Below are 13613 nucleotides of genomic sequence, written 5' to 3'. Positions count from 1 at the left end.
ATTATTATTCCAACAAGTACTGGGAGTCTATGAGAATGTAATATTCAATAGAAATATAACAGCTAGCAATCGACATGATGATATGATAGCAAATGCAATTAATAATAGAAATAAACCAATCGGAATAATAATGAATCCATCGAACGGATTATACTTTATTCAAAAAATCAATGTACCGATCAAATCATTTTCATTTTTCGAACCTGCATATATATCGCAAGAAGATGTTCAATCTTTCCTCTGCAAGATTTGGAGGAATTCGCTAATTCAAGAAATCGAATGTGGGTCTTTGTACGAAATCGATATACCTTCGGACTCAACACGATCATTACGCGCCATTTCTATTACATTATATGACCTAGGACTTCCAAAGACGGTACTCCAACACTTTCAGCAATGCACTCTTCTTACCAAAGTAAAATTCACAATGCTAGGCACTCGTTTCGACATTCTACCGGTCTTGGAATTCATTAATCAATCACAAACTTTACACACTGTACACCTACATCTCAATATGGAGGACAAGACCTTATCTCCGATCCTTTTGAACACCAATATCTGGAAACTAGTTGTAACTTACTTTAATTACCCACTTTCTAAGAGCTTGGCTGAAAGCTTAGATAAATACTATCTACAGTTTCAAGCTCGACCAATCAATAGATCGATTAGAAAACTTGTTATTCTTGAAGACCAACAGCTATCTCCAGACCAATCCGAAAGAGATAGGCATTCGATACTTTTTAATCCCACGCGATATTTGGTTGGTTTACAACATCTAGAGATTCCACTACAAACCAACCAACAACATGATCAATGGATACAGTCACTCAACCAGACACAACTATTCAATTTGAAATTAACTTCAAAAAACAAATGCCATTCCAATCACCAACGCCAAACAATTGTTTGACAATCTATTTAATAGTCGATTGACATCTCTTACGATCTGTGAGAATCTTGCTTGTATCAATGTTGATTTCATTAATCTTTTTCAATCGAATCATCACTCGATCAATACGTTTTCAATTGCAGTAGAAAGCTACTTTTCACCACCACTTGTTCAAGAGTTTGCTCTGTTGGAGCATATACATTTTATTAGTCCACTTAAAAATGGTCATCGATCTCGAACCTATCAATTTAGTAAATGAATTGAAAATTATTATATCTATTCTAGAAGATCAAATAAATAAATAATAATCTATTTTTAAAAATCATGATAATAATAATTTTTTTTAATTCCTTTTTAAAGATATTTTTGTTGCAAAAAAAAATAAACAAAATATCTGTTTATTTAATAAATTTAAAAGGGTGCAAAAAATAACCATACCCAAAAACAATTATATGCATTTGATTTAACCTTTAAAGGGTTTTTTGCAACATTTATTTTAAATATATTAAAATGAAATATATATTTATTTTATTTGTTTTATTAATCAATATTACCTATTCTTTTAAAATAGATCTAGTTGATGATAATAATAATAATAACAATTTCGTTCATTTATTATTCTATTCAGAGTGTAATCAATTATTATTAAAGAGTATTTCATATAAACTATCACAATGTTATCCTTGGAGTGATAATCAATACTCAATAAAGGTCACCAATCTAAGCAATGATAACCAAAATATTATTTATCAGATTTATAATGACAACCAATGTCAGACTATCAACTCGACAATAACATTCATCTCTGGACAATGTGATCCAAATTATTCAATGGTTTTACAGTTGTCAAGTCAACCAATTATTCCTCAAACAAATACTCTTTACTATGAAAGATATATTAGGTAACTAGATTCTTAATTACTATTTTGTTTATATTCATTAAATAAACTGATAAATATTTAAATATGATCTAGTGATTGTGATGATTCCAATGATTCAAGAATTAGATATTCTTTGGCAGACGGTGTTTGTATCCAAGATGAATTAATTTTCGATGGACAGATCAGAGACTATCAAAAAGTAGTTACCGAATCGCTACTCTCATTGAATATCAGTCAGAGTGGAAATGACAAAAGCTGCTCCAATGTATTATCAACCCGAACCTACACTGCATCTTGCTCAGCCGGCAACAATAATTACCATATAGCGAATGCATTCCCAGTGGTAAATCAACTCTCCATATCGGCCGGTCTCATTGTGCTCAACGATTACAATTCATTTACACTTGAATCGATTTCATCGGTCGGTTGGAACGGAGTGAATCTCAACTACCTGGTTTACTACTACGATGCATCTACCAATCAATATCAACTCGGTTGCAAGACCAACAACACCTGTACAATAGATAAACTGTCGAGCGGTGCAGCAACAAGATTATTGATAAAGGTCGATGGTGTCAGCTACTTTGGTGTAGTTCCATCGATTTTCACAGCACCCATCAACTTACCAGCACCTCCACAAATGACATCACTCACCTCAATCTCTCAAAGTCTAACGTCGCTCGATATCATCTACTTTTCCGCTGGTGGATTCCCCAACATACCAAATACCTACTTGGTAACGATCAACGGTCAGACCATAGACAGATGTGCCGACACAATCAATTGTACCATCGATTCGTTGCCGAGTGGATCGACAGTGAACATCAGTGTTGTAGCTATTAACAATGGTAAACAATCGGCGGCATTGGAGTATCAGCAGCTACTACACGACCCAGTTACAATCACCAAATTCGATTTGGAGTTTACATCCAATAGCTTTTCGATTTACTACGACTCTAAAGGTGGATTACCAGACAAGCAGACCACCTACACCATTTTACTGAATGGCACCGTTGTACCTGCATGCAATAATTCACCCGATAAAAGCTGTACTATAACCAACATCACTGAATATCAAGATTATAATATACAATTGATTGCTCTAAATGATGGTCAAGCAACTCATTCTCAAGATATCACCATTATTTGTAAGTAAACCAGTGAACAAAGAACACTAAATATCGATCTATAATCAAACTAATTGTTATTATTTGTTTTTAAGTGAATGATGGATATATTATTACAACGGAAACAATCGTAGCTATCATTTTCGTATTGGTTGGATTCATTGGTATCTGTGGTTTTGCCTGCTTTACCTATAGAAATATATACATGGATAACTATTTGTACAAAAAGATATTTGGTAGTGGAAAGAAGAAACACAAATATGAATATATAGTTCTTGACGATGATGATTCTGAAGACAGTGACCAAGATGAACGTAATAATTTGGTAGTTAACAGTATACTTCCTATTACCCGTGTACCTCTGAACAATCAAGAATCATTAATTTAAATTTATTTACTCGGATCTATGTAAGATTTTTGAGTAAATGTAAACAAACATCTACATTGTACAAAAAAAATATAAACATATGTTTGTTATTTTCAGAAACATTTTAAATTAATTTTTTTTATTATTATTTTTATTCAAATACCTGAAACCAAAGGAAGTTAATTGTTTGTCTTGTTTAAGAATTTTTTTAAAGAGATAATTATTTTTTTTGTATTTGTTTTTTTTTTTTTTTGGTGTATTGACCACAAAATCTTTTAATGTAGGATATGTTTCTATTACTATTTAAACTATAAGTTTTCAATCAAATTAAACATAAAACCAATTCACAATAAAGAAGAAATATTTGATAGTTTGATTCGTTTTGCTTTAGGTGGAAGGATAAACATTAAGTAAACTCATCTATACATAACTTTGTAAATCTCTTGATTCCTTGTAATAATTAACAAATAACCTTCAAACACTTCTCATTATTTCAATTTTAGAATCCTACATAGATCCTATGAATGAAAAACGATTATTCTCACCCTGAAAAAGGTGGATGTGTTTGTTGGTTACTTTGCTACTATCACAAAGAATTAGTATTACTATTATGTATATATGATTCTTTATTGAGATTCTCGACAAGTTTCTTAAAGTATTTGGGGATGTGTATTGTGTTGATAGCAGAGAAAAGTGCTTCCTCCTTGATATCCTGTGGGAGTGTTCTTAGAAGAAGTGCTGCTTCATCAAAGCTTGAAGATATAATTAGTTTTTGACAACACTTTAAAATAGCAATTGCTGTTGCATAAATAAAAGATTCACCTTCAAAAACATAACCTAAATTTTAAATTGATTTCATTAGCAAACGATATAGATAGAATAATATCATAATTAACATACAATCCCATATTCTTGCTACAACATCAAGTGGAAGTTGCTTAGTAAATAGTGTTAAAAACCATTCTAATAAATAGTGTTCCGATGCTATAATAATAATAATAATATTAAGAATAGATAATTATATTAGTTTTTTATAAACAATTAAATAGTTGGTTTATAATAATTAATATACATACAAAAACCAAGTTTTCTGAATTGTGAATGTAATTCAGGTAGATATCTTTGATAGAGTATATCGAATATCTTTATGTGTTTTACAATTTGATTGACGTCCATCATGAACAATGATGTGAAATAGTGAGTGTGGACCATGTTGGCAAAAGCAACGAAGCATTCGTATGGCTTCCAATGCAAACAAAACAGACCGGCAAGATATGTCATACCTTGAACATATCCGATGGCCGGTCGATGCAGTGTCCATATCAATAGGAGGTTAGTCATCTGCTTGTGGTAAGGTCCGCTCTTGTTGAACATGTGCAGATGTGGGAATGTTCGCGGAAGATCGATCATCAACATCGAGTACGTTTGGTACAGTTGCTTATAGACCGGTGGTGCATTATTAAACATATGTTGTTTATCGTTTGAAAACATAATATTACTAGTGTCGTCGTCATACTCCTCGTCCGATGAATCTTCGAAATCCTTTAGATTCTTTTCATTCTTTTTGTCCTGTTGGTAAGTGAGAAACTGTTGGACGGTATCGCTGTACTCTTCGTACATCTCTCGAGTGATTCCCAGTTTGTTGCCAATCGACAGGCTCCAAACCAGTGGTCTAATATCAGGAGGAATACCTTTTCTCCAGATTTTAGATCGTGTCCACTCTTTACTGGAAACACATCGATCCCATACCGGTAAGAACCGATCAGTCCATATCTTTGACAGTAGATCTTTATCAATGTCCAACGTTAAATTAATAGATCTTTTATCTTTAAATATATTTACACTTTTTAGAATGAAATTGAATGATTAATAAAACTAGTCAACTTTTCTAGAAATAAACAAACCAACAACATACAATTTATCAAAAATAGAACCAATAGAATGTACAATACGTTTTTGTTTTAAATCTACATGTTCTTCGAGTGCTGCAGGGTCAATGATCTCAATCGATGCCAATAAATCATCAGACTCACTTGAATTGTCTGAATTGATTTCACTATCCAATTGATGAATCATCTCCAATGATTGCTCTACATCGTATTCAATTAATAATTTCTCTAACTAATAAATTGATGTTGAGATATATTAATATAAATTAAAACATCGTTATGATCATTCTATTATTTTAATATCTTACGTTTAACATCGAATCACTTAGATTAAAATTTGAAATACTAAAACTCTTTTTAAATGCGCTGTTACTACTGTTTCTTTTGATTGTATCTTTTGATCGTTCGGTTCTTGGTGTGATGATAGCGACTGAGTTCCACCATCCACTTGAAATATGTTCGATAAAGTATGGCTCCAACTGTGTCACCAAGGTTGGTGTGAGTGAAATGCTGGCTTGTTCACCTAGACCAAGCTGTCCGTAGTCACCTTGACCAAAAGCATAACACAATCCATCGCTTGTATGTGCCAGACAATGTGAAAATCCAGCAGTTATATATTCAACATTTTTACCAAGTAAATCGGTTACTAATTTCGGTGATAGTTGATCGATATAATCAGAGTGACCCAATGAAATACCTTGACCCCACGAGAATATCTCTTTAAACGATGTAATTGCATATGATGTGAATTGTCCACACGATATCGATTTAATTGAATCCAGTGGTTTAATAAAAGTTGGTTGTATTTCTTTGGGTGTTGAATAATCTCTTGTATTTCCATGACCTAATTGTCCATCTGATCCTTTCCCCCAACTACCAAAAAAAAAAAAAAAAAAAATTTTAATTAATATTAAAAATGAAAAAATTCTCAATATTTCTACTACTTACCTATAGAGTTGAGAACGATTAGAAAGCAAAGCAAGTGTGTGTGAATAACCAGCAGCAATTAAAGATACAGTTCCAATGTTATTTACTTTGGTGGGAGAATACATGTTGAATGAGGTATCTCCGATTCCTAGCTGACCGAAACTGTTGGAACCCCATGAATATAGTTCACCAGAGTTTGTCAGTGCAATGGAGTGGGCAGATCCGCAGGCAATCATTGTTATTTGCTGTTGTAGTATTACACGTTTGGGGAATGCATTCATCATGTTCCAAGGAGACGATCCATCTTGACTGGTCGATAACAGTACATCAAGAAACAAACCACCACCATTTAGCTTGGAGATGGCAACTGCTTGTTCATCATCGACAATATTACCGAGCTGACCTTGATCACCCAATCCCCAACTATATACATTACCATTCTTTGTCAGTACCAATGTAAAATCTTTACCAATCTCCACTTGTATAGGAACGTCTGAGGCGTATGCCTTTAACATTGAGAATTTTCTAATCGGTTGAAAATCATGATTCTCCAAATCTCCATGTCCCAATTGACCACATGAATTCGATCCAAATGAACTATGATCACATATATAAATTAATAAAAATGATAATAAAGCTTTTTTTAATAAATAATACAAACTATAAATCACCTCCAACTAGAAATAATAAAATTAAAAATTAATATGATTTGATTTTACCAATTTTCGCATTATTAAAAAAAATAAACAACATACCTGTAATCATAATCGAATGAGATGAACCTGAAAATACTCTAGAAGGTTGTTTATTCAATAAATCTATTGAATGTGCTTCATAATAGTGTCTATGCAAACCAACCCTACCCCATTCCTTTATTGAATATTCTTCCGTGATGATTGTCATTGTTCTTATTAGACTAGCAGCATAGGTACCAATACAATCATAACAACTACTATAAATCTATATGTTTAATTATAACAATATATTAAAAATATTTGAGAATGATTATAATTCCTATCAAAGGAAGAAAAAAAAAAATGAAACATTGTAAAAAAAAAAATCAAAAATCAAAAATCAAAAAAAAAAATCAATCAAAGGAAGCTTAGCCCCAAAAAAGAATTAGACAAATCTTGTGACCTGGTTAAAAAATAAATATCATTCGGGTGGTAACATCTAAAAAATTATTGGGAAAAAGTTAAATTTAATCAAATAAAAAAAATAAAAAATCTAGATTAAAATATCTATTATTTTCTTGGTTTTTTTTAATTGTTTTTTTTTTGATTTTATATTTATGATTTTTAAAGGTCATTAAAGAAATTCTTTTTCTTTTTCTTTTCTTTATTTGGTGCGTTTGTCCATTCTTTTTTAGCTTCCTTCTTTCTGGCGGCACGTGATTTACGAACTTTTTTATTGTCATCTGAAGAGTCATCGTCGCTGTCATCACTATCGCTATCGTCACTGTCTTTATCATCATCGTTATCACTGTCATCCATGTTATCGTCGCTGTCATCGGTCAACTCTTCATCTTCATTGTCCTGACCTTCGTTTTCATAGTCTACACTGTCGGCATCGTTACTCTCGTCTTGATCCATCTGTTCGTCATCCTCATCGACTTCATCGTCATAGAGATTAGAAACATTCCAAAACTTTAAAGACAAGTCGTGTGAAATTGAACCTAAATATCTATTATCTCTTGAAATAGCAATACGTTCTACTGGGAATGTTGAATGTTCTCCAATTACACCTAATAGTTTTCTTGGTTTAATACCTACATATCTATAATAATAATAATAATAATATATAGATAATAGATAATACATTCAAAGTTAGTGAACACTCATTAATGATATATTTGTAGTAAAATAACATACCTAATCATACCATCACTTGAACCAGAGAGAAAACTGTCGTTTGAAACCTTTACGATTGAATCTACTGATTGGGGATGACCAACAAACTTTTTTGGTGTTTCCAAGTTGTGAATGTCAAATATTAAAATAGTTCCGTCTTGTGTTCCGCATACCAAAGTTTGGTCGTTCTCTAATGATGCCACTGAAAGTAACTCATTGTCTGTCTTTTCTGATATATCATCTAATGATCTTCTAACGAAATTATATATTGAAAGTCCACCGTCACCCCTATATATATATAGATATCAACATTTTGTTAATCAATCATTACTTATTACTATAGTTTGTTTAATAATAATAATAATAATTTTAATACATACGAAGTTGCAACTACATGTCTATCATTGATTGTTATGATATCAGATATATAATCGGCATGCTCTTGAAATTCACAAACAATATTCTGTTGTCTCATATCCCAAACCTTGACAGTACCTTCATCATCACCAGTGAATACCATAAAATCTTTACTTATTAATGTGTTAATTGCATCACTATTGATAAGTTAATAAAAAAATATTAGTACTGATTTATACAGTGTGATTGTTAATCTATAGTAGATCTTTAACATACTCATGTGCTTCTTCTCTTGTATATAAAACAGATCCTGTATTTACATCGATTACTTTCATTGAGCAATCTGATGATGCTGTAAATATATCTATATTTATATAAATATTAACAATATTTATTAATTGATCGCAATTCGAATATTTAAATAAAACGATTCAATGATTGATATACATACATTTTCCATCTGTTGAGAAACAAGCTTCTCTACAACCAGACTTATGTGGTCTTAATGCAAACATGCTCTTATTCTCTTCTAATCCATATTTAAATCTACAATTGAAACCAATTATTATGTTTATAAAATAAATAAAAAAAATTAGATAAGTTTGTTTAATCTTTAGTTTGAAAGTGAGATGAGATCATTGTTATTCTTTTCTGATGATTAGCTGATTGATTAATGAATTAATGAATGTTGATTGATTGATTGATTGATTGTTCATACAATTTAACTCTACCCTCTGCATCAGAGACCACTACCAAATCATCGGTAGGATGAAAGTTTACAGAGAACAAATTGGTTTCAAATGAAATATCATTTGGTGCCTGATCTGTCAAATCATCCGATGAATAACTACTCATCTTTTATTCTCTATTGATCGATTCGATTTACTATTATTATATAATTTAATTAATTAAATTAAATTTTAAATTATCGAAATAAATTTAATTATCTTAATAGTTTATCGTCAAAACGAGTGATAATTTTTTAATTTTTTTAATTTTTTCCTTTTTAATTTAAATTTTTTATTTTTTTTGTAACGTTCAACCATAATAATCTTTACTATTACTTTTTAATAGTAGTCGTAGTAGTATGAACAATGGGAATAATAGTAACTTTGAATACATAGAATGAATCTTTTTTTTTTTTTTTTTTTTTCAATTAAAATATATATTTTTAAAAGTTGAGTATTGATTGATCAAACTTATGTAATTAAAATAGTAAATTCAATTAATCTAAAGTTTCAATTAAATATAACAATAATATTATCTAATTCTACGCTTTTGATGACAAAAAAATAAAAATAAAAATAAAAATAAAAATATTTAAAATCAACCACCTCCTATTCACTTTGAAGTTCATCATAATTTATTTGTTTTTTTTTTTTCAACAATTTCACAATTGTGTTTTGATTTATAACAGCATTAAAAAATATTTATTTATTTTTTTAGCAATCAAAAAATTTTATATATATTAGTAAGTAAAAAATTACACGTATATTTTAGTGATTTCACAAAATATTAATATTAATTTTAATTATTTCTTTAACAATTAATTTAATAATAGAACTAGTCTAGACTTATTATAATACTTATAGCTATAAATTTAAAAGAAAATGGGTTTTTTCAGTTTCATTGGATCATTAATCTACTATCTTATTAAGACACCACTTTGTTTGGTATGGTGGATCGTTACATTGATCTTCCACCCAGTGACTTTGTTGGTTGCTTTGATTACATTGTACATCTACTACACCTCGTCAACCGAGAAGAGCGATATTCCATTCATTTCAAAACTCGCTCCAGTATCAAAGCCACCTGTTGTTCCAAGCGCTGCCAAGAACAGAGGCAAGAAATAAACAACCAATCCTATAGATAATTCCCACCGCAAACTCTCTGACCAAATATAATATATATTTCAATAACATCTCCACACACACACCCATCATCAACCAATTAAACAAACAATCACCATTATGGAAACAACACAAATTTCCTTTTCCTCTCCTCTGTAAATTTGATCAACAATAAATATCAATCAATCAACCTCACACAATTCTTTTCGAGCATTGAGAGAATATAAATATACAATCAAATCAAATAAAATCATAATAGAAATATAAGAACAGTTAACTGTTTTTGGTTTTGTTTAATTTACCTTATTGTTTTATTTATTTTTTATGATTTTACAAAAATTATTTGAATTTTTTTTTTTTTTTTTTTAAAAAAAAAACAATATTTTGTTTAAGTTTTAATATCAGTGAATGTCATTGCATTATTGGTGAAGATCTTCTAGCCATTTATTTAAGACATTGATTTATAGAGAAATGACAACAACAGAAGGAGAGAATGATAGCAAGTCAAAAGTTCACAGATGGGTAACAAAAGAAGAACAGAGTAAGGTAAAGAGAAATACACCACCACCATCGATGTGTGATGGTGTTAGAATTGCATCTTTGAAATGTACAGAAACTCATCATAAAAGTCAATGTAAACCTTTTTTCGAAGCTGCTGCAAAATGCAAGTCTGCCAAGGTATTGTATTATTAGCTTATTATATAATCATTACTTGACATGATATTATATGGAAACTGACATTCACATTCAATCATTCTTTCACATAGACTAAACTAGATGATGAAGAACAAAAGATAAATCAATATTATAAAGAAGCACCACCATTAAAACAAATAACACTACAACAAAGATTAGAGGAAATTAGATTAGAGAAATCGAAACCTTTTCCTGTTCCTGATGTTGATTTTTTGTAATCAAGCTTTAACATATAGATATACTATTGCTTTAAAACAAGAAATAAAATCAAATTGTAAATATTAAATAAATATAAATTATTGATTGGTGATTACAAAAAATAAAAAACAAAATAATCAGATTAAAAAAAAAAAAAAACATTTAATTTATTTTTACAACTAATAGTAGTAGTAGCTACTCTTTGAAAATGGATATAAAAGTTAAAAGATTGATTAAAGATATAAATAATTTAAAACCAAAAGCTAAACTGTTAGGTATATTGTTGGGTTTAACTGGAATAAATTTTGTATTACTTCAGTTTTTTGGTGTTTTGCAAGTATCTCAAACTGTAAGATCTTCAACCAATCTTTTTTGTAAAATAGCAATGCCACGTGTTGTCTATGTTAGATAGTGTGAGTGATCAACCAATCCATTAGCTCAATTATTAATGAAATAGTTTACTTTATTTTCACTTCACCTCCCTCTAGTTGTATGATCAACACTTTACAGGCTACGAAATCAACTATGCAAAGGAGCTCTTGAGTAAGCTGACCGATGATGAAATAAAGGTGTGCATGAATATGTACAGTGGCTTAGACATCACATTCCCTGCTCTGTTGTTTTTAGATATGGTTGTTGGGATGTCATTCTACTACACTTCAACATCGCCGGTTTATATAGTGCCTTTCCTCTATATGATATTCGATTGGCTCGAGAACTATTACATCTACCATGTGTTGGAGGAACAACTTAATGCTGAACCCATCATCACAGATAAGTACTTGGAAAGTGCATCAAAGTACACCGTTTTGAAGTTCCTCTTTTTCAGTAAGTACCGACCATCATAACCAATTTAATTAGATTAAGCTTAATTTGACACCTGTTCACCAACCACACCACAACAAACAAAAACAATACAATCATAATAACTATTTTTAAATCACACCTCTCTTTTAAACAATTAATTTACAAGATGCGAAAGAGATTCTTTAAATTATTACCTAATATAGCGTAGTATTACTAACCGCCTCAAAAACCCAAAAACATATTTTTACTTTTTCTTTTGAAAACCACCTAAATTCAATTAATTTTTAGATTTATCAATTTTATTAATTGTGCTAAAAACCCAAACTATTCGAAAATTAACTGCCCAATTGTTGCCATCTCGAAAGTTGTGATTCAATGAAAAACACACCCTATGTTTATAAAAATAGATTATCATCAATAAAATGCCAAATTTAAAAAAAATTGCAAAAAAGCCTTATATTCATCTATAAAAACATCGTTCAAAATTGTTGTGTGATCACAATACTAATAGAAACCAGTTTCTTAAAATTGTTTTATTTTATTTTTATTTTATTTTTTTTTTGTTTAAACAAAGAGAACCTCAAACATATATAATTCTATTTCATTTTACATCACTAAACAAAACAAGATATATAATTTTTTGTTTTTGTTTATTTTAATTTTTTTTTTAATTTTATTTTTTGCAATAAAGTTAAGTTTAAACACACGCACACACCACTAATAAACCAATCAAACAAATCAATAAACAAAAAACACTCAATCAATCAATCAAATCAATAAACAAAACACAACAATCAAAACACTTTATTATTTCTTATACACAATCAACAACAACAACAACAGCAGTTAGATTTACTACAATTTTAATAATTTTTTTCACAACAAGGAATCTAATACCATATAGTTTTAAATATTTAATTATTATATTATTACAATTTCTTTCCTTTATAATTATATTTTCTTTATTCACTCACGACCCAATTATATTTAACTTTTTTTTTTTAAATATAATAGTTTTTATAATTTTTTAAAAAAACAAATTCCTCTTTAATATAAATATAAATATATACCTATCATTTTTCATTTATTATTTTTAAAAGGTTGTCAAAATGTTCAATAACATGTTAGGACTAGATCAAATAGTACAAAATAAGAGTTTGGCACTCTTATTTAGAAAATTCCTGTACGAACGTTATAACAATGAAAATTTTTCGTTTTGGTTGGAAGCTGAGAATTATAAGCATATTAGTTCCGACGATCTAAGATCGCGTCGCTCCAAGGAGATCTACGAGAAATACTTTAACACTGAGAGTAAATATGAACTCAATGTTGACCATATACAGAGAAAGGATTTGGAGGGTCAACTCGGAACACCTACAAACGACCTTTTCATTCCGATCCAACTGACCATCAGAAAATTAATGGAGATGGATGCAATTCCTTTGTTTGTAAAATCAGAATCATATAAAAAGTTTAAAGGTAACTAGTTAAATTAAAATAATAGTTCAATCATTAATTTTATTCTAACATAATTGTTATTTTATTTTATATTAAACAGAGAATGAATTAATTGAAATAGAGTTATCATCTACCGAAAGAGATAGAAGTGTTACAATTTGCGAAATGGAAGAGTTTTTAAAGACACACCCTGCAATAACAAAGTAATAATTTTTTTTTTTTATAAATATTCACAACAACAAAAAAACAACCAAATCAAACAATTATCTAAACACCAGTCAATCCAAATATGGTGATTATAATATAACTCAACTTGA

At 29.7% G+C, this 13613-nt stretch overlaps 7 protein-coding genes across 7 annotated transcripts; 4 read left to right on the top strand and 3 right to left on the bottom strand.

Moving 5' to 3' along the window:
* Positions 1–130: 130 nt before the first annotated feature.
* PPL_00819 (DUF3430 domain-containing protein) lies at positions 131–3285 on the top strand (the record flags this gene model as incomplete). The annotated part of the gene is made up of 6 exons (XM_020571839.1): positions 131–571; positions 638–726; positions 1100–1140; positions 1461–1791; positions 1864–2918; positions 2993–3285. 6 exons carry the CDS (start codon positions 131–133, stop codon positions 3283–3285), a joined length of 2250 nt encoding a protein of 749 aa, XP_020438362.1.
* A 282-nt stretch (positions 3286–3567) lies between these two features.
* Positions 3568–4545, bottom strand: PPL_00818 (TBC domain-containing protein; the record flags this gene model as incomplete). The annotated part of the gene is made up of 4 exons (XM_020571838.1): positions 3568–3572; positions 3871–4101; positions 4165–4248; positions 4341–4545. The coding sequence occupies 4 exons, from the start codon at positions 4543–4545 to the stop codon at positions 3568–3570; spliced, it is 525 nt and encodes a 174-aa protein (XP_020438361.1).
* A 594-nt stretch (positions 4546–5139) lies between these two features.
* On the bottom strand, positions 5140–6983 carry PPL_00817 (RCC1 domain-containing protein; the record flags this gene model as incomplete). Its single annotated transcript, XM_020571837.1, has 6 exons — positions 5140–5152; positions 5180–5385; positions 5462–6026; positions 6102–6186; positions 6421–6717; positions 6836–6983. The coding sequence occupies 6 exons, from the start codon at positions 6981–6983 to the stop codon at positions 5140–5142; spliced, it is 1314 nt and encodes a 437-aa protein (XP_020438360.1).
* Positions 6984–7378: 395 nt separating this feature from the next.
* PPL_00816 (WD40 repeat domain-containing protein) lies at positions 7379–9142 on the bottom strand (the record flags this gene model as incomplete). The annotated part of the gene is made up of 6 exons (XM_020571836.1): positions 7379–7856; positions 7952–8218; positions 8311–8484; positions 8564–8651; positions 8739–8833; positions 9006–9142. 6 exons carry the CDS (start codon positions 9140–9142, stop codon positions 7379–7381), a joined length of 1239 nt encoding a protein of 412 aa, XP_020438359.1.
* A 755-nt stretch (positions 9143–9897) lies between these two features.
* Positions 9898–10140, top strand: PPL_00815 (uncharacterized protein; the record flags this gene model as incomplete). The annotated part of the gene is made up of 1 exon (XM_020571835.1): positions 9898–10140. One exon carries the CDS (start codon positions 9898–9900, stop codon positions 10138–10140), a length of 243 nt encoding a protein of 80 aa, XP_020438358.1.
* A 468-nt stretch (positions 10141–10608) lies between these two features.
* On the top strand, positions 10609–11574 carry PPL_00814 (uncharacterized protein; the record flags this gene model as incomplete). The annotated part of the gene is made up of 4 exons (XM_020571834.1): positions 10609–10815; positions 10905–11047; positions 11218–11306; positions 11489–11574. The coding sequence occupies 4 exons, from the start codon at positions 10609–10611 to the stop codon at positions 11572–11574; spliced, it is 525 nt and encodes a 174-aa protein (XP_020438357.1).
* A 1385-nt stretch (positions 11575–12959) lies between these two features.
* PPL_00813 (regulator of G-protein signaling domain-containing protein) lies at positions 12960–13503 on the top strand (the record flags this gene model as incomplete). The annotated part of the gene is made up of 2 exons (XM_020571833.1): positions 12960–13317; positions 13397–13503. 2 exons carry the CDS (start codon positions 12960–12962, stop codon positions 13501–13503), a joined length of 465 nt encoding a protein of 154 aa, XP_020438356.1.
* Positions 13504–13613: the final 110 nt, after the last annotated feature.

The sequence above is a fragment of the Heterostelium album genome, assembly GCF_000004825.1.
Source record: "Heterostelium album PN500 unplaced genomic scaffold PPL_scaffold1, whole genome shotgun sequence".
NCBI lineage: Eukaryota > Evosea > Eumycetozoa > Acytosteliales > Acytosteliaceae > Heterostelium > Heterostelium album.
Note: the sequence above shows the minus strand (reverse complement) of the source record. Positions and strands in the feature narration are given on the sequence as shown.